At 39.6% G+C, this 22,006-nt stretch overlaps 1 protein-coding gene across 1 annotated transcript in view; it reads left to right on the top strand.

Annotated features, from left to right (window-relative positions):
- The window catches only part of nsmfa (NMDA receptor synaptonuclear signaling and neuronal migration factor a), a 55,955-nt gene that overhangs the window by 11,197 nt on the left and 22,752 nt on the right, over nt 1-22,006 (top strand). Inside the window, 4 exon segments of the mRNA XM_084746543.1 lie at nt 7,694-7,755; nt 8,972-9,883; nt 11,295-11,367; nt 15,122-15,190. Coding sequence (XP_084602669.1) covers nt 7,694-7,755; nt 8,972-9,883; nt 11,295-11,367; nt 15,122-15,190 — 1,116 coding nt within the window.

The raw sequence follows: 22,006 nt of genomic DNA, 5'->3' as shown, positions 1-22,006 counted from the left end.
GCACTGAAAACGTAGAGGAAAAAACCAGGACGAGTGGAGGAAAAACATCAGATAAGAATGGGATAAACTAAAGACTGGAATAAGTAATGGGCAATGTTTCATCATGTGTATCCATTAGTAAACACAAACTTGAAGAGACTGACGAAAACGGGCATATATACAGTTTTGTAATGTTCCCATCCATCAACTATCTAGTAAGAGTGTCCATTATTCTTTCTAAATCTGTTAAGAGTTGAAATGCTGAGGTGTTTTTGAGGGTCCTTTTATGCATCTGCAAAGTGGTTAGAGGAGTTTGTGGCACAATGTGTACAAGAAGGAGTTGAGTGTGTGTAATTGTGTCTGACACATTCAGCTAAGTACACTAGAGTATCTGCTGAACTGCAGACCCAGACAAAGGCAAAGTATGGTCATATTCACTCCGAGCAGAACAGATGACCAGATAATAAGCAGGAACTAAAGGGTTTTATGTTGTACCCACAGTAGTTTATATAACAGATGTAGAGCAACTCTTGCACCTGAGTTCCATCCAAGACTTTACACCATAAAGTCTAAAAGACAACAGGTGACATTAAAGTTTGCATACAGAAGAGACAAAGGTCTACTGATGTAGCCTGGGAAACAGGGCGATATGTTATATGATATGATATGAGTCTCAGCTGGAGGGTTTGTGCGAGTGGTGAGTTAGCTACACCATGTACATTGACTCTGTCCAATAGGACTGTAATGAGAGGCTTGTGGTTTGCATGTAAGATGAATAAATGAGTGTTTTGTCTCTTATGTCCCGTGTTTGATAATGTATGAATGTACTGATGTTATATGTTGCTTTACACCATTCAAGGACAGAACAGGCTATGGGATACATATTATGGTATATTATTAATTTTCTTGTCAAACATAACACAAACACAAAATAAAACTCACTAAATCTGTCCTGGTTTGTCAGTCTGGTCTTCCAACATTCAATAATCCTGTTATGGTCAAAATAAATCCTTAATTCACCATGTTAAATGTAAAAATATTCTGTCTCTACAGGCTGTTTTCCCCTCACTCGATCTTCAGCCCAGTGGGTGTGTCCTGTCCAGCTGAATGAGAGTGTGTCGCTGAGCAGCAGCTCTCACTCTGTTACCATTAATTTAGCAAAATAAAATTACAAAAATCTGCCAAAAAACATGTCAGAAAAAAAAAACTTGCCATGGACTCAGCTCAGCCAACTGCAGACAGCTGATATAGACTAGACTAGACTAGGCAGTGCTAATATAAATAAAGATTCTGTTACTGCATTGCGAATTTCTCATTACATTCATTGCTCTAATTGGCTGTATAACTATCCAGTTGCATCCATAGGCATTTTGGTTTGCACCTGTTGATAACACCCCTTGGAAAATGAAAATGAACAAAGATTCCAAATTAATTCACATATATGAAAAACAAAACAATGTTTTTCTAACCTGAATAAAGTACTTTAAGCCATTTCATCAACTTTCTCCAACCAATCTGACCAATAAAATGCATGATGCAGAGGTGGTTGGTCCATTTTTAAGCAGGACAGAAAATAGTGGTTGGCTGGTTGCAATCTTTCTTGCATTACAGCTAAATAGTGCATTAAAATATTTTTCTAAAAACAATTGAGGGAGGAGTAGGCAATGCAGTAACAGAGTCTTGATCCATATTTGATGATCACTGATCAGAGTTCTGGCAGGACAGACCTGCTGACTGGATGCAATTGGATAGACCTAGAACCAATCAGAGTAGTGAAACGTGACTTTTCAAATTTGGACTAGTGATTGTCCTCTGTTAATCCCTGTATAGAGCTTGAAAGATTATTAACCAGTGCAGAAAAGTGAATAATTTGAAATTCAAAATTCAAGTTCTCAACATTATGATTCCCTGTAAAAATGTTGTAATACAGCCTGTATGTTCCTTACAAGCGTCATTTGTATGTTCTAGACTTATTGAGTTTTGGTGAGGATGGCTGAGCGTGAGAATCGAACTTGAGGTGCCGAGAGATTCCCGACCCTGATTTACCTGCCTGATATTAAATAAATGGCTGTGATTGGACTGGTCCAAGGCTGGTGGTATTTGGTGTGACTGGAAGGAGGGGGACAGGCATATATGTCAGAGCAAATGAAAACATGAGCTGGGCAGATCTGTCTGGTTCCAAGGCTAACTTTAAGGACTTTTAGTCCTAAAAAAATGAATTTGAACACCTATAAATCCCTGACAGTAGGGCTAACTCTATCTGCTGATGAAGATCATGAGATATGATCAGAAGTTACATACAGAGCCGCCTTTTCATTATTTATCTGGGAAGCAGCAGCTTTCTGAGGTCCATGAAGGTGGAATTACAGCTTTTAAGCCAACGTGGGCGAGAAGTCCTTAGAGTGCTGAGAAAAATAGAAATGTGAACATCTTCTCTTCCATCACAGCTGGGCAAACTCCCATCTGCAGAGGAAGATTGTGTGATATGATATAAAGCTCAAAATGGTCCTCCAAACTAAATGGACCTTGTGATGAGAATGTCGCTTCTACTTTGACCAAGGTCAAGAATGAAATGTGGACCTCATTAAAGACAAAAAAGGTTTGCGGTGTTGTAAAACATTGCCTATTTGTGAAATTTATTGGGGAGAAAACATCTCAGAAACAGAATAAAAAAAAGGTAACAGCCAGTTTGATCAAGCTCGGAATGTTTCATCTGATCTGATCTGAATCTGGGACACTGAACTTGAACCTGTGCCATCCTTGTCACTCCCGTCTGACATGTGTTTCACAGCAAACATATCGTACTTAATGGACCGGTAGAAGCCCCTAAAGAGGTTGAACGACACAAAGCATTTCAGGGTTGAGTTGATTTTCAAAGGCGCATTTGTCCTGAGGAGGAAACAGCAGAGTTTGTTGTCAGTTTTTCTCCATCTTCCCCATTGTCCTGACTGTGCTCTCTGTCTGCCTCCGTTTCCTCAAGTTTACTCCACCTTTCATTTTTAATATGCCCCCATTTTTCCTCTGTACACTCCTCTTCCTCTCTGCTCTAATCCTCCTCAGAAACTCCCCTCCCCAACTCGCTCCTTTCCCCAAACCCCTGTCACATGTCTGAGAGCATGCAGGACGAATTTCATATCTGCCTGTCAAGCTCTTCCTCTTCTTCTCGTCCTCTAACTCCTCTTCCTTTTTCATTTTTCACCTCGGAGCATGTCTCCCCAGCCACCTCATGCACCTGTGTCCCTGATGTTTTGAGCTCACATGTCATATATGGAGTGGGTGCAAAAAAGAGAGCACAGAGACCTTTAACGGATGGATTGAGAGCTGTTTTTTCTCTATCTGTTTCCAACTCCGTTTCCTCTCATGTATAATGGATGATGCTAGTCTCTTGCACCATTGTTTGCTGATTCTAATCAGAGTGCCCTGGCCTGTTGAATAATAAAACAGGAGGGTTAAAATGAAAATGTCTCAGAGCTTCACAGGGACACCTGCTGATTAGTGCACGGACTACATTTGTCATAACTGTCCTTAACACGACCGGTTGCTTGTTACATCACCACATGTAGACCCAAACACATACAGGCACACACTCATATACAAAAATTTCTTATCTTTTGTCTGTTCTATCTTCTCTTTTGCCCTTTAGTATATTGTACAGAAACTGACTCAGACACACACTCATGCAAACACCAAAGGGATCTGGAGACCCTGTCTTCTTCTAGAGTTACATCAGGTTTTAAGATTTATTTCAGTTTACTGGGTTTAGATGGTGCATATTCTTGGATTCTTAATTCTTAATTTAACCAAATTACTACAAACTAACTGGCCCACAGCAATCCCAAGGCAAGGTATTATTCCAACATAAGAGTACCAGTTGGCCTCTGGGACTACAAGTGAAGGTGCCAATAGATCATCTATTCCCTGCAGGGACCCACTGGTGGATTTTTCTTTCATGTGAGCTGAGGGCAAAAATATAAATATGCAGTATCTTACTCAGTGCTGCAGTACGGTGTTATCTTTGTGATTTCATTTGCTTTTTAATGGGGGGTTCACACTTACACAGGTGTAGTTGATCTCTCGGAGAGTCTTCACTAAAACCTATCGGTAAAGGAGATGTTATGCTCTTAAATTACTAAATTACTGAATTAGCTTTGGCTGCAGAAGAAGAGCAGAATTTTTACCTTCTTGTCAAGTAATATGGCAGATATATTTATTTATGACAGTATTGAAAATCATACCGTTGGGATTTCTTACTTTGGTATATGGTAATACCTTTATACAACCCAAGCCTATGATGCATTATAGTGCGCATCATACACAAGGCAGCGCAGCTGAGACACATGGTGCCAGGGGGTTAAAGTTACAGGACTAACCAGTAAAAAGGGAAAATGCTGCTGTTTGGGAGTGTTTTGGATTTAGTCCTGATGATAAAGGTATGCCAGCAAACACTGCAGACTACGGATTGGTCAAAGAGTAGAGTAGTGACTGTGTAGCAGAGGAAAAGGTGAGCAGTGAAGTTATCAGTCTGGCAGTAAATGTACATTGTAGGTTTCAGTTTGTAAGTGAATAAAGGCTGCAGCTTTTCAAGACCAAAGCAAAGCTCCCAAGTGTGTGAGTACTATCTGCAGCGAATAGATACCATCCAAGCCAAGGCAAAAGAGTAGCTTTTTGTGGTCACAGGCCATCGAGCCATGGCTAATGTCAAACTGTGCATTTATCTTGTGACTTGGCCTTTACTCTCTGTTGCATTGCAAAGGACTAATTTATGGTTCCAAGGTGTGTAATTAATGTTGATAGACTTGTAAACATGAGGTCATTTTCTCACTCGTCTCTCAGGGTCTTTCCTTTAAACATGTAAAGCAGCTTTGTTCACATAAGTCGTCTCTGGAGAAATCCTGCGCTGGAGAAGAGGAGGAGGAGAGAGACAGGAGAGGGGGAGGAGGGGTGAGGAAGCAAGAACGCAGGGCTGAGTTTAAATAAAAAACTCACTGTAAGAAAGACGGAAAGATGGTGCATCAGAGAAACATCTGAAAAAGTCTGTTTTTTGACTGCACTCCTGCTCTTTCCTTGTGTGTGTATATGCGTCTGTGTGGGTGAGTGTGTGTGTGTGTGTGTGTTGCCTGCTGTGTTGGACAGGCTTTAATAATTGACAGAGCTACCAGTGAGGAGGCGTACACCCACAGATTCCCCTGTATACAGGGGATTCTTCCACACAGGTGTGTGTATGTGTGTCAGCAGTCACCCCTGACATTAGCTACATTAGGAAAACAGGCAATTTTGTGAACACATCAGGTTCTTTTTCCAGATTGCATCAAATTTTATAAATTATGCATAATGCTTATTTACACCAGGTTTAGAAAAAGAAAATAAGCATGCTGACTCTTAATCAATCCATTAGTCTGCTTGTACTAATAGATAATTAGTGATTAATTGAGTGTTCTCATGAAACAATCAGCTATAGAATAGGTATTCAAGTAAAATTGATAATACAATATGTATTTGATTGCAGTATACACACATATATGTACATATTATATATATATATATATATATATATATATATATATATATATATATATATATATATACATATATATATATATATGTATATATATATATATATATATATATACCACCTACTGCATTCAAATACATATTAAGACATTGTTGTATTATCACTTTTACTTGACATACATATATGTATATATTCTTCATCTGCTGCTGAAGAATATCACAGTGTGAAAATACTCTACAGGTAAAAGTTCTGCATTCAAAACCTAACTATGTATGTAAAAGCATAGAAGCATTTTCAGCAAAACTAAGTATCTTACTTTTGTAGTATCAAAAGTAAAAGTAGTCATTGTGCAGTAAAATGGTCCATGTCAGTGTTTTACTATTACTTTACTGATGTTTTTGGATGGATTGATATTACTGCTGTATTAATGTGTTTGTTGCATTTTACTGCTGTACACGTTTAAGGTTGAGCTAATTTTAACTGTTTTATATACTGTAGGCTATTTTGACAGTAATGCATCATGTAAGATCATCATGTTTATAGCATCGTTGTCTTGTGAGAACCATATATCTCTAAAATGTTTAATTTCATGAGCTCATAGAGACACATGAAGCCCTGTCTTCAGCTTTGTGACAGTGCATCTTCCAGAAGATTTGAAAATATTTTATATATCGTACCCCTACTCATGTATCCTGCAGTCGTTTGGAGCAACAGTTCTGCTCATGCTCAAAGGTAAACAAATGAGTGGTTACAAATGTAGTTCAGTATAAAGTACAATATTTTCCTTTTAAATGTAGTTGAGTAGTATTAACCTACATATTTTTCATATTTTGTTTATTTGTTTTGCCTTGTGGACAAAAGCTGCGTTTCCACCATCATGACCACAAAATATAATGTCAAAAATAAAATTATCTAAAGAAACATCCTGCTGCTTTTTTTTACTGGCTTTAAACAAAATACTCACTGAAACTATGCCTTGGAAAATGAAAACACAAGCTTTCTTGTCTGTATTCCAACCCAGTGGCACCCATTAAGAGTAACAGCATACAGTAGAATAGCCAATCTTCTTGCTGATTGCTTGTAGTATGTTTAAGTACTGTACTTGAGAAAATTTAGGGTTACGTTCCACCACTGGTTTACAATACAGCAGGAGTCTGATGTGAAATAACAGATGAAAGATTGACCAGATTTTTGCTTTTTGCAATCCAAAAAGTAATTAAGTTAAATTATTAAGTCTCCAAAAATGATAATAATCACTTGAACCACTGCTTAAAAAGTATACTTCAACAGAATAAATTAGTATTAATAGGTTACAGTATTAGAGTTACTCACTTTTTTCTTTCATCGCCTCTCATTCTTAATTATAGTCATGAATCGTTATTCCTGATAGTTATTGCTGCGGTACATTTCCTCTCAGTTAGCACCCAGATTGACATTGAAAGCACATCTTCAGAGTTATCTGTCTTTCTGTTACCCTGTCTCTTTCCCTCTGCTCATTTCCCACTCCTGTCACACACGGACTAGAGGAGCATTAAGAGGTCAGTGTCATTCAACTGTGAGACCTGCGGCTATTTTACTAAAAGCTGAAGCCCTCTATGATATTGAGTTTGTGGCTGAATGGATGTCTGCAGCGTATTTCTATTTCTGTGTGTGAGTGACCAAGAGGAACAAAGGAGCTAAGCACCAGATGCAGTACTGTGCTTATGGAGCTAAAAACATCTATTTTCAGTGCATCTCCCAGCAATCTTCTTCAGTTGCTGTCAAGGTTAAGTATTTTTCTTGACATAAAGATACAGTATAGATGTCCACACAGGAATTCTGAGTGCATATGAGACAAGAAAACAAACACACACATGGTCTGCCAGCTGCAATTACATCCGCCGACGCAAACTGAGGTCATACTGAGAAATTAAGTCAAACAATCCTTCACTCCATCTCCTCCGGCTGTCTCATACTCTGTCTCTCTTTCAGTCTGAGGCTGCCTGAAGTGCGGAGATAAAACAGCTGCATCTTAATCTGTGGGAGGCACAAGCCTACAAAGAAGGCAATTAGGTTTATAATTTACAATTCCCTTGCCCTTCTCTCTTCTCTACCCTGCCATTTCCTCTCCTTTCTCGCTCACCCCTCCTGTCCACCTGTGAATTAATGTCTTTATGTGTGTCGTGTGTGTGTGTGTGTGTGTGTGTGTGTGTGTCCCAACAGAGCAGCACGAGCATTTGGAGAGTACCTGTCCCACACACACCCTGAAAACCGAAACGGATCAGGTCAGCGTCTCTGCCATCCTGCCATTTGTCCACAGACAGTAGAATAATTATTGGAAGGAGCTACTGTGAAGTCACCTATTGGTTTGTGGACTACTGTTTTTAAGCCTCAAGTCTGGCATCATCATCACAAAGTGATGCAGTGTCCATAAATCCACTTACAAAACAGAAAAAAATCTGCCCCATAAAACTCCAGAACTTGCCTGACAATCATCATCTTTTTTAATTTTCAATAATTCAGTGATAGTTGTCTGAACATCCATGGAAACACTGCAAAGAGGAACTGCTAATAGCTGATTTGGCTATTTTTAATGGTGCTAATTTACCAACAATAAACAAATACTTGCATTTTATATTGTTTTTGTGCACAACTCCTTTGCTATCCAGGTTGGATGTGCCCCTCCGACACAGCAACTGGCCCCAGTCTGGCCCACCCGGTAAAATTAGTCTAGAACCATCACCTTGGGTGATGCTTGGTTTTGCGCTCGTTCATTCAGAAAGAAATAATGGCGGCCTGCCTGGTCATGATCTTTCTCATGTTACAATTAAACAGTATGTTAAAATATGTTTCTGAAAACATTTAAGTCAGAAATAGGTGATATAGAAACAAAATCTTGACCCATATTTGAGCAGCACTGCCTAGTTTGACAGTTTGATCTGAGTTTCATGAGCTCTGTGCTGCACTAGACACTCACTGATAATGACCTGTCAATCACACAGTAGCCCCGCCCTAAATGAGACCATATTTTACGAAATGAATTTTGTGTTGAAGAAGGCTTGAAACTCACAATTGAGACCATAAGACATCATAAGACTCTATACAATTAGACTTCTTTTTGAAACCACTGGAGTCGCCCCCTGCTGGCCATTGGAAAGAATGCAGGGTTAAGGCACTTGACGTTTCAGACCCGGAAGCTCCATCTATTTATTCTACTGTCTATGTTTGTCCATCCCTTTGTCCTGCTCTGCGTATTATTCCTTTGTGGTCTTTAATCCTTCCTTCACCTGCTTCACCTAATCCACTGTTGAAATGCCATGCTGCAATCATTAGTGTATCATTTCAACAGCTGATAACCGAAGAAAGATGAAGATATTATCCTCTGTGTACCTCAGCTTGTCCTCCTCTTTTTCCTCTTTCTCTCTTATCCTTGCATTTTAGCACCTTGGTGTATTGCTTATTCTTAAACACTAATATTTATCTCTTTCGCCATCATACTAGCTCATCTTCTGTGTGAAACCTTGGTGGGTCCTGACCCGGAGTCGCCAAGTGACACAATTGGTCCCAACAACAACAACCACCTGCATCCCTGTTCCAACACCACCAAAGGCTGTGAGGACAACCGGGAGTCCAGCCTGGTGAAACCCCCACTGGGCTTAGTTCAGCCACCTCCCCCTGCCATCACTATCTCTACCAAGTCATCGCGACTGTCCCTTGAGCGCAGCTTCTCAGCGGAGGAGGAACAGCAGAAGTGTGTTGAGTGCACCCTGCAGCCCGCCCGTGTGTACACCATCACCACCCAGCGCGGTATGCTGATGAGCAGCGGCCGGGGCAGCAAGGAGAGCCTAGAACTGGACGTCCTTAAGGAAAAGTCGGGGAGTCGTGGGGTAGGATCCAGAGGTGGCTTGATCCAGCCCTCCACTTCCCCTTCCTCCACTTCATCATCTCCAACTCAGTACCACCATGCCAGCACCGGCAGAAGCCATCACAGCAACCATCACCACAGTAATCATCACCACGGGAACCATCACAGCGTCTCGGGCACCAATGTGCCCTCCAGCAGTGGAGGAAGCAGCGGGGCTAGTGGAAGCAGCAGTAGCAACCAGCAGCAGCAACAGCAGTCTTTGACCGTTGCTGGATCCCACTCCCACCATGCATCACACCACGGCCACCACCATCACCTATCTCACCCGCCGCTGCAGACCTCTGTCAGTGCCCACAACATCCGCAGCTGGGGCGAGGGCGGAAAAGGGGAGGCGGAGTGCAGCGGGCTGGCCTGTGACTCATGCAGCGGCGCCCCCTCACGGAGCCAGGGCTCCCTGGACTTGGAGAGCACGTCCCGAGAGGCAGGCAAGCAGCACCGACGCCTAGAGCGGATGTGGAGTGTGGACCGGGTGACTGGGCTGGAGAGAGGTGAGAGGGCGGAGGACACAGAGGAAGGGAGAGGCACTGAATTCCAAATGAGGGCGGGATGTAGACCCTTTGGCTGGGTTTCGCGGGTTGGTATGGAACCAGAGATGAAATAGCATTTGACTAATTTCAGTCACTTGCAAGGAAAATACACACAGTGAACATGAGGTCAATGAGATCTAGCTGATATTAATTTGTTTTGTTTATAATGGTTGCTAATCAAGTTTTCTAATTTGAAATATTAACAGTGTATGCTCAAAATAACAAGAACACCTAATATCGTCTTCTTCTTCACTTGAAACTAACAATGCAACAACTAGTAGTGCAAATGTATGTAATGTGGTAAGAACAACTATTTTGCTAAGATAAATGTCAATTTTAACTTTTTTAGACTTAGTTGATTTATTTTCAGTCTTTGGGTTGGGTGGGTAGGTTTACAAAAAATCACGTTTCATGGTTAAACTAGACCCTTTCACAACATTAAAAAGATTCTCTGGAGATCACACGTCATCAGTGCTTAAAGAACTAGCCAATCACAGCTCAGTAGTAGCCAATCACAGCACAGTAGGGCAGGACTCTGCAGAACAATCTTGGGGTAAATAATTAGCCATTAGCTAACTAGCAAATTAGCATAGCATATGTAAGTACAGGAAACAAGAAAAGTGAAAATTGAGAGAGGTAACAAACTTCAAGTGTTATTTTAAGCACAGAGTAAAAAGGAGAAGGACTAAGGAAGGGTCAGCTGCACCTGATAAGGAGGTGTTCTTGTTATTTTTAAATATTGCCTGAATGCATTGTTTAGTTTAAAAACTAAGCAGCCATTTAAACTTGTTTCCTCATTAGTCTAGTGTTTGTGACAGTTTAATTATACTTTGTAGTAACAGTAATAATCCTCAGCTTTGTGGACGTTTTAGGACCACTTCAGTGAAAAACAAATCACACTTCACCCTTTAGTGGGCAATTAGTTAGGAATTAAAAAAAAAAAACTGGCTGGTTACTTTCTCATTTGAAGTCCTTTTACTGTGTAAAATAAAAGCTAATACCACACAGAGCTTAGCCTTAAGTTTGGATGAATTAAAGAAAGACATCTGTTAAAAGTATGCTAATATGAGATTTAACTGTTTCAACACACTTTGTCAAATCTATTTCCTCTCGGTTCTGGTGGGGATTTGAGGGTTTGATGTTGGATGTGACATGGTGGTCTGTATTTCTGACTCTTCGTCTCCTCTGCTGTCTCCTTCTGTGTGTCTCCCTCTCTCCATTTGTGGAGTGGTGGACTGTGAAGTGCTGTTGCTGGTTTCGTGCTTTCATTTTTCCAATATATTTATTACCAAATTTGCCAACATTTATCAAGTAGATTTTTCTGTCTGTTTTTGCTTAACCCTGGATTCATCATTTTTCTCTCTAATTGCAGAGGACACTAACTGGTTCCCCAAGGAAAACATGTTCAGCTTTCAAACTGCCACAACAACCATGCAGGCGTAAGTGTCCAACCCTCAAGCACACATATAAATCATGCATGTACACAACCACACACAATCATATTTATGGTGTCTGTTCTGTCTGAAAGGTCAGGCAAGTGTGTTGACAACCAGAGTTAACAGACAATACTGGTGTTTCTGCACATTTTAGGCCACTAACTGCAAATTGCATACTTAACATTACCGCAAACCATTTTCCAAAGCATGCTATAGGTTTTTAGATTGATTTTCTACCTTCAAGGCAGCCATTGATTTTCATTTCAGTATGCTATAAAAATCAGCTTGCCGACCCTTAAAGCTTGCTCAAGGAGAGCAATCCATCTTAGTGAATATTTTGTCAATTATTTTTCGACATCTGAGATTTGATTGTTGATCTTCTCAACAGTGTTTGTTATTAAATGTGAGAAGTTGCAAGTTCCAAGTATCTGCAAGTTGATTTTCAGCTTGTGCTTGTAAGCATCTGTGTGAGTATGGTAGTGACCTGACATTCTGATAACCTGGAGCTGTAAAAGATATCTCAACTGCCACAAGCGTTTCACATCAAAACGTGGAATCTCTAACAGCATCCAACAATCTGTTTCTGCCTGACTGTCACAGTCTTTTTTTTGTTTAAATCTCTTTTGAAATGCATCTTTTACACTTTCTTGGTGCCTTTCACCTTTCATCTTGTATTTGATGCTTGTAAGGCCATGTTCAGAGTACAAACTCAGATTCAGTCAGTTCAAAATTCTCCTTGTATATTCATTTGGACCATTAACTAAACATCAGTACTAGCAATTAAGTGGTGTCGAAAGTTTTTAGACTTTTTATTCATGGAGGTCAACTATGACATGCTTACTTTTTTGTCTCTGTCTCATTATAGCTCTCCCAGTTCTGCCTCTCTGTTTATTGGACTCATTGCTCACTGGTGCCTAAACTGTATTTTTTTTCTCTCTTTCTTCTCTCCTCCTGCATACTAATTAATCACGGGACACTCAAACAGGATATCGTGAGTATACTTCCCTGCCTGCTTCCTTTTTTCTTTTTTTTTTTCTAAACGTGCTTACCTCTTGTTGTAGATTTGACTAATTCTAATTCAAAAACCTTTTGTTGTTTGGGTTATTCCAGCCTTACTAACCAAGACAGCACACATCCAAAAAAGCTTTTCAAGAATCATCAATCATCATCTGACTGACAGTTATGGATTGTCAGGAAGAAGCCAAGTCAGCACAAATAATGTCGATTAATTCAAATAAAGGGAAAAAAAAGCCAAAGGGGGAATAATTGAGTTACAAGTTTTTCATGCAACAGCAGGGATAAAGTCCAGTGTAATCCACTGCAGCAGAGTAAGTCTGCCAAGCTCAAGTCAGGAAAAATGTCAGTCTGTGTGTTGGCTGACCTAAACCCTGTCAGCTCGCATCCTCCCAGCAGTTCTGTCAGCTTGGCACACACACATGCCCTCGCTTAGGACACAGGAGTAGATAGAGTTGGGCTGTTTAAAATTTTTGTGGCAGTCATGTTAGCGCTCTAATCCTGCTCCACAGTCGTCGCCAAACTATCACTGAATCTGTGCTGGCTGACTTTAGACGTGTTTGGAACTGACTGTGGCAACTGGCTCTGGAGAGACTTGTCAAGAACAAGTATTTATAGGGCTAACATGTGATCCCTACTTTCAGCTATCTATTCAATAAGTCACAAAACTTTGGTAGATAAATATCTAGTATTAAATTTGTTGCGTACAAATTGCTAACTTCTGTCAAAGGATTCTCGAGTGTATAGGCTAGCTGAGAAGCAATCAGATAAATCTTAACATGATAGTTCCTAAAGTAAGGCAGGCCTTGACATTTCATACTGCACAGCCCCTGCTCCAGCCACACCTTGCCTAACTAAACCCAACTAACCCAAGCTGCGCTTAAACGTTTTCAATATTCTTGTATGTTGACCAAGCTAATCTTAAATGTTGAGGGTTTATTCAACATTCTTACAATAACTAAAGGATAAAGCTGATGGTATTCTGTATTTTTCTTATTGTCAACAATTCCCATGAAAAGACTGTCAAGATAGTGGTTTTATGAGGCTATGGAGATCAGGTGAATGGAAGTAATCCAAAAAATAATACAAAGCATTTCATGCATTTATTTTTGGCAGACTCCATATGTGTGTACTGTAGCCTTACTTTAGAACATTTTGGTGGTGCTTTGACACAACTCTGTCAAATACGCAGCACTCGACATGTTGCATGAAGTACACTTGCAATGAAAAAAAAATCGTAAAAATAGTTTTTTCCTTCTACATTTGGATACAAAAAGGATTGAATGCAGGTCATTTGAGTAGAGAAGTTTCATTAACACTTGGTACTGTTTTCTTTTGGCTGATTCCTCAAAAGGTACCAAATACTGATACTTAGTCCTGGTTGTGAAGGTATTTTGTCAAACCCAAAATGTATTGGCCATCAGAGACATTAGGCTTCACCCTGAATGAATGTTTGTGCCAAATTAAATGACAATCCCACCAACAGATGATCAACAGACTGACAGACTAACTTTATCACACATAGAGCACATTAATGAGCCGCACTGTTGCTCTGGGTAACATGTCTCTCCATTACAATGAACATGGGTAGTGTAGCTTATTTTGACTCAAGCCCATAGGTGCTTGTCCCCAACAAATGTACTGTTTGTTTAGTCATGCTTGAGTAATGTTTGCTAAAAACTACAAAAGACTTATGCCCTCAGTTTGTGCAACAGGAGTGCCACAGACTGGCAGGGAAGTCAGAAACGCACACATTGAGAGACAGACTAGTTGTCATTGACTGCTCTGGTGTTTTTCTGGGATTTGTTGACAGCAAGAAAAAATTCAGCCTCACCCTGTAAAATATCTAGTTTAGGGGGAATTTTTCATTCTGCTTTCCACTACTGACCCAGAGTCAAATCAGCTACAAAACACAAACAATCACGTTTATCATGGTCGGAGATGCTCTGTCTCCAGCTTTGTCTCTGCTGCGGAGACAAGTGTTCATCAGCTTCACAAGACTGTACGGTCACACCTTCCATGGTTAATGACAGTTAAGTTTGAAAAAGACACAATCACACATTGACAGTGATGCATTTCACGCCATGTTTGTACTTTAACACATAAGAGTACAGCTTGAGCCCAGTGTATCACTTTCTGCTACAGCCAGGACAATTTAAAAGTTTCACAATGGCCAATTAAATGGCAGCAACTTTGCCATCCTTGATGTCGACATCTTCCTAGTGGATTACAGCTTTAACATACAAAATGCATGCATGAAAAATGAAGACGAGATTGTAAATAGGAAGTATTGAACCCACAGCATTGTAGCTGCTGCTTGAGCCCACAGACCTCCAGGAGCCGAATTAACATCTCACAACACATGAGGATAGAAAAGAAATATATTGGGACTGATTCTGGGAAAGTATCATGAATTATAAAATTCCCCTAAAACAAACTCTTCCATCCTCAAGTGGAATGACTGAAAATGTGACATGAGGTCCTCTATTGAAAGATGGATTATATCACACACAGGCTGGCACATTTGGTGCAGTGGTGAATAGAAAATAACAGCTGGTGATGTGATGTGACTTTCTGGATTTTATATTCAACGCTAGCTGCTGCCTACCTACAACAGCTTCCCTTTCACAGCCAAATAAACCCTGCAGCTAAAAGCCCTGGCATATCAGCCTCCCTGCACTGTCCTACCCCTCGCTACGCCAGCATTCGCCCTCTCTCATCCCTTTAATACTGTGCCACGTCCTGGCAGGGCTTTCCGGGGATTTGTGCAGAGAAAGAGGAGAGAGAGGGAGCAGAATTCAGCAGAAGTCATCCAGAGGTACGAAGCGCCCCCCCCCCCCGCCAAGGTGTGCTTTGCTTAGAGCGCTGCTTGCACTTGTTTCTGGCTATACAACTCCGTTGTCGCTTATTTACAGCCCTGTCTAATCTGACTAAGCCAAAGAGTCACAACGTGGCAGCTGAAGGTGCAAGGACGTCAGCAGCTCTCAAAAGGATCTGTTTACTTACAGTGCGCCGATTTTGAGTTTGGCTTTTGTACTGCCAAACACAGCGAATCGGATTTTTATTCTTACACTAACCTGGAACGATTAAATGGGTGTACACTGTATGGATGGTTAAAACCCTCTGATAAATCTACTCATATTGTGCATTCCACTCAGCCACACCCAGAATTGCATTTGTTGCGGTCACGCATTTAATCAGTATGAAAGTTATGTTGCAAAACATGACAATAGAGTCATTAGTAAGAATAGGAATTAAGATTTGTTACCAAACCCATAGTTTCTGCTTATCAATTGATTCCCTATTAGAGGTCTTCATGGGTTCACCCAAACCCGAGGACCCGAGACCCGACCTGAGAACGGGTTTCTATACACATTTATATGATCAATCAGGTGCGGGTTGGGTCCTGTTCTATTACCACCGGGTCTGTTTGACCTTATCTGTAGTACCCATGTGGACCTGAGAAGACCCAGCCATGATCAGGCACAGGGAGAAGGGAGAAGGCTACTAACAGTACATTTGGTAAGACACAAAGTTTTGTTTTGGCCACTTGTAAATTAAAGTTAACTTGTTAATAGCAGCCATCTGTAAAATTTGTGCAGTTCTCAGTTCCACATGGGTCCGGGCCCAGTGTTTTTGGCTATTACATTTCTGGGTCTTTGTGGGTTCAGCCACAGCTTGGATCTGTGGAAATCATTAATTCTCCTATTGTTTCCTGTGTGTAAAACAATAAGTGAAAGCATTTGAACGTGCTGACAGTGTAGAAACAGAATAGAAAAAGAAAGACATTTCAGCATATTGGTGGTGTTTCAACCATTACTCAAAATTACAGCACTTTACGCTTTGAAACTTTACTTCTTTTCCGCTATGAGTCCTTCTTGTTGCAAGGTGCCGGCTGCATAGATGTATGAGTTTGATGTTGCTGATTTTCAATGCGCTGTCAGAAACACATGCTGAACAAAAGTAATCAATAAGCTTTGAAGCATACAATTCCGAATGACCAGACAATTTGGAACCGGTTCTCAACTGGAAGCGGTTCTCGATTCCCATCCCTATTCATTTGCAACTTTTTTGTTGTACAAGGTGATGTGCTACTTAAGTATTCGGTCCCAGATATTTCAGTATTATTGTCACAAAACTGGATGAGGATTTGTATTTGCCTAATGGCATAGTTTGGATTATTAGGAAAAATAACATTTTGAGAATGAGAGTGAGATTCTACAACTCTTGCAGGAGTAAGTAACAAATAACAAGTTCAGAAACCGTCCCACTCAGGCCCAGATGCTCCATCACACAGGGGCAGATGGCGAATGTGACACCAGGCAGTACATCTCAATTCCTTTGACATCTTGGTGTCATCCATCTGCAGTGTCAGCACATTAAGGTTGTGTGTTATTTCCTCAAAATGAGTGATTTGAACATGAGGAAAAGAGCAGAACAAACTTTTGGGAACACCTTGCCTCCTTGTACTAAAATCCACTGGAAAATAAATCCTGCATCCAACTGAAACTGAAAAAAAACATTATATCTTATCACAGAAAGGCCATGTCCACCCTAAGGCAGTGGAACTGAAAAATGCCTGTTTATTTATTTATTTATTTTTTTTTCATTTTTGTCTTTTATCTTTACACTGCAAATCAGATCAGATCGGAAAACCAGCTCAAAGTCAAATTATGAAATGTCACTCAAAGCCACAAAGCTGAACATAAATTATTACTTTCAGACCGTTTGCAGGCAGTGCAAACTTCATCCCCACATACGAGACAATTCTCACCAGAATTACAAACAAAAGTAATTTCAGCATTGATCTTAATTATCCCCTCTGATCTCAGAGTGCATTTCATCATTGAAAAAAGAACTGATTTTCCCCTTGTTGTATTTAATGTAAGATGTTGCCTCTCCTTTTTATCATGCATTTGAAGTCTAAATTTACTAAATTATAGTTGTGGGAGGTGGGCCACCTCAGGGGAAATGAAAAAAATACTGCATTAGTTATTACATTAGTTATCAAAAGTGATTTGGTTACAGAGTTCAGAGATACTGTAGTCTGGGAGAATTTTATACTTTACCAACTAATAAATGCCTTTGGACAGACCTTTCTATGTATGTGGTGAATTTGAAGTTATGTAAAACGGAAATATTAGGTTATCTCACTTTAATTGTTGAGTGTCTATTGGATCAAAGAAACATAATTATCCAGAAATTGAATGAAATTAAGCAAGTAAACACAGAGGATGGTTGCCTTTTCCCAAGCTTTGCCTGAGGGGAGGCCCATGGTCTCAGACTTTGAAAACCCTTGCATTAATGCATCAGTAATTTTAATCCAATAATAAAATGCATATTATTCTGAAACTGATCATTCATGACCACTTTTACTTTTGGTACTTTAAGATAAATTTTTCAGGACTTTAACTGGGATAATATAGTATATATAGATAATATGGATGGATAATGTTTTTACAATATAGTGTTACTACTTTTACTTGATCTGAGTAGTAGGGGTCCATCGAAGTGTTCTTTTTTTCAGGGCCATTACAGATATTGATTATTAGTAATCACAGAATCTGAGAACAGATATTTGGAACTGATATACAACTGATATGAAAATATGTGTCAAAATGTAGAATAACACACAAAACACACACACACACACACACACACACACACACACACACACACACAATACAAAACATAGTTGAAATGTCTTAGCATATATTTAATTAAAATAGAGAGTAATTTAAATTAATTTAGCTTAATCGGCAATCATATTTTTAAAATAACAAACAAACCAACAAACAAAAAACGTTTTCAATAATTGGAAAACTGCTCAATATTAGATCTGACAATTGGTCAGGCTAATAATCGGTCACAAAGATCCCCTTTCATTTTTCAAAATGAAATGCATCAATCAGTTTTCTGTTTACCAGGACAGAGAAACTTTCTTGCCATAACTAGAGCTGCTAAATACAAAGGTTGTGAGTACTACTTCCGTGTTCTCAAAACCGACAAAACTCTTGGCAACACACAATATTAGAAGACATTATCAAAGAAACATAAAAGACTGAGAGAAGAGCTGCCTTCCAAATCACATAGCCTACTTTTTATTTTTACTTTTAGTATGTACCCCAGCTGCCCTTACAAAGTACGAGTGCTGCATGCAGTATGCGTACAATTGGGACACACTTTCGTGGTCATAACATTGCGCCTTGAACTTTGACCCTCTTGCTCATACATTCTTTGTAGCCTGCAGGGAAAAATCTGAAGTAAAAAGGAAAAGTGTGGGATTTGAGATGTAGCTAAAGTTCCCAGAAAGAAAAAGATGGGAAAATGCTCAAAAAGACTCTTTGAGTTAAATAATGCAGCTGTGATCACGTTTTTTTCATATTCAAGTAAAGATATTACAAATATTAAATATACAGTCAGCAAATATTACTTTTAATATACAAACCCCCAGTTTTTGATATTAATCATAATCATTATACCGGTGCACGCATAGCATTAATTAGCAGATAGAAGAGGAGTAGGCAGGAGAGAACCAAAATAAGTCAAAATATGGACCATATAAAGATAAAAATGAATAGACACAAGTTACACAGAAAGAGCTGAAGAAGGACCAGATAGATTGTATTTAGTTAGAAGTGGAGGCGGACATGGTTTCTCTCACATTCCCTCTCTTTCTGTCTAAATCTCATTAACTGTCTCAACACCTCTCCTTTGTGGGCAGCTGAGGTTTAAGCGCAGGACAATCAGAGTGAAAAGATGTCTGTCTGACTCTGTGTTAGTGCGTTTAAGATCAATTCTGTTCAAAGTAAGTATCAGTGATGTCGCTTATCTGTAATTAGTACCAAGTTAATAGCTATTTTTAGACCTCATTATGTGCCATATTTTGGCATGTTGTAATTTGTGTTGCTCATTATCAGCGAAATTCATTGTTTGATGTTGCAAGTTAATTGTTGTTGACATTTTGTATGGAGGTAAACCAAGGAAAAGACACTACAAAGACAATTTTCTCCTCCTTTTATCTTTAGCTCCTATTTTTATGTGCTTCTCCGCTGCCGGATCAACATGGACCCACTCACACACGCACTCAGTCACTCACAAACCACATGCAGAGATCATTAATCATGAGTGTAGACTGGTAGCTTGGTGTACTGAAACTGTGTGTAGATGCGACATGGGAGGGAGGCAGAGAGATAAAAGGATGTTTATCTGGGGCTCTTGCATAGAACATCATGTCAAGATTAGGCAGAAAGTCACAGAGAAAAACTCTCCAAACCCGACTGCTTTGTTGTTATTTAAGACACTAAGTGGGTTTCAAGTGGAACACGATAATGCAAAGCCTTTATGATTAATTACTTGCAGAATACAAAGATGTAGTTTTGTCAGAGCCATTTAATGTTGCTCAGAGATGTGAAAACCTTCGTCTACTTCAGGGAGACAAATGCAAGTAGCACGGACCTGCAACATGTTTATAGCCTACTTAGTCAACTGTAACACAGCATTCCTTTGATAATTTGACATATTTTATCTATTATTAGATAGTGTGAAGCAACAGGAATTAGAGAATGTGAAATACAGCAGGCATTTCCAAACTTGCCACAGGCCACTGTGAAATCCCAAAATTTAATTTAAATGGCACATAGTCTGAGTACAAAGTGTGGTGGGAGGTGCAAAGGGGTTGTATTTAGTCTGTTAATCATAGGTGTGTTTTGGATGTGACATAAATAAACCAGAATATACCATCCCCTTAAAGAGCCAGCTGCAACTGCCTCTGGGGCATTGCTTTTTGTTTTAAAGACAGTTTAATGATTAGAGAGGCTGCTTTCAGTCATTTTAAACATTAAAAGTCTCCATGTGTGCAGTGATGTCACTGCAGCAAATATCATTAATATGTAAGCAGTAAAACTAAAAACTGTAGTTATAAACTTGACATGACAGAGGAAACTCTCCTGAGGAAATCATTTTTAGACAGCTCTAATGTAAGTCAGGATTGATACGGCTACTTTACTCCAGACAGTTTCACTGTATGAACTTCGACTGTGTGTGAAGTGACCTTTTGGATGCGTAATAACGCAGGATAGTAATTAGCATCAAGTCCCAACCATTTCTGTCCGAATAAATGATCTTAAGCTGCTGTGCCTCGTACGTAAATGCGCACAGTGTGTCTCTCCATGGGGAGATGTTTCAACCCATTTCACACACTGGCAACCCATCCACTGTTATTCATAGAGCTCATTTTTATGACCCATGGATTAACTGCAGAGCCAGAAGAAAAGTGTACGTGTGTTGTGAACCCACCTGTAAGCTCATCTTACTGCCTGAATAATGTATCCTTTAAATAGCAGGAAAATAGAGCACAATTGACTTTAGACCACATTTTTGTTGGGCAATTTTCCAATCGCTTTTTGCTGCCTCAAGATAGCAATGCGCCAACAATGCGCCTGATCACACCTAATTTTAAGACCAACACACAGATGGCCACAACTACATTTGCTACCTACACAACATGGGTACTGGGCGTGAAACTGCATCGGTCAGAAAACATAACGACATCTGCACTGTGCAACGCTTTGTGCTGGGCAGAAGATTGAGCCCTTGGGGTTAAAAATTAAATAACATAAACCAATACTGCTTAACTCTTTGATTAAATAATTGATATACATTTTCGAGTGAACATTCCAGGTGTGATTGTACAATGTGAGTAAATAACTGTTCCCATTAGCATAAAGCAGATCTATAACAATTACAATCTTGCTCTATCAGGTCGACACCACAGTTCTGCACCTGTGAGTCTCCTGATGAATAAAGATGTCGACGGACCAAATGTTTTTCATTGTAGAGCATCATTAGCCTGTGATTAGCCTCAATTAGATACAGTAGTCTAGATTTTTTTATAACTACATTTAAATAATGAAGATGAAAAAACTGCTCAGTGCATCCAAGTTCTTTTAAACCAAGAATGGAAAATACCCTCAGACAGATTAAAGTAGTCTATGTGAAAGCACTAGGGTGAAATTGGTTTTGACGCAGGCTTTGAGAAAGAAAATAAAACCATAGCACTTCTGTCTGGAACTCCACTGTGCATATGAAAGGACTGTGGAGTAATTAACACAGCTGGCTTCACTTGCTAGCTAATAAATCATCTTGAACGTGCAGTCCATGATTTCTTGCATTGTAATCAGAAGACATACATTATCTAATCAAAAACTGAAACTAATGTTAATGGACAAGAGAAATGTTGGCTAGGAAGCATATGGAGTGGTGCGCTAACAAGAGATATGCAGGGTGGAGGCTCACCATCTGCTCTGCGTAGACAGGATTTAATGGAGAAATATAATGGAAATAATGGAGATGAACTGAAGCGAAATTGATTTTATGGAGCAGAGGCTCGCGGGTTTTGCTTTCTGTTGTTTTCCGCAGTTGAAGTTTATTGCTGGGGCAGCTGACAGCAGCACAGCATAGAAATGAGACAAATTTCTGTTACATTTTTTAGATTACATCCTTATAGACACAGTTCACCTCCAAATCAAAAATACATATTTTTGCTCTCCATCTACAACCTCAAAACAGTTGAGACTTTGTATAAAAGGTGGATAAAACAGAATGCAATGATTTGCAAAAAACAACTGAACAA

This window comes from Lutjanus erythropterus, chromosome 20 (genome assembly GCF_056507025.1).
Source record: "Lutjanus erythropterus isolate fLutEry1 chromosome 20, fLutEry1.hap2, whole genome shotgun sequence".
NCBI classification, from domain to species: Eukaryota; Metazoa; Chordata; class Actinopteri; order Lutjaniformes; family Lutjanidae; genus Lutjanus; species Lutjanus erythropterus.
Note: the sequence above shows the minus strand (reverse complement) of the source record. Positions and strands in the feature narration are given on the sequence as shown.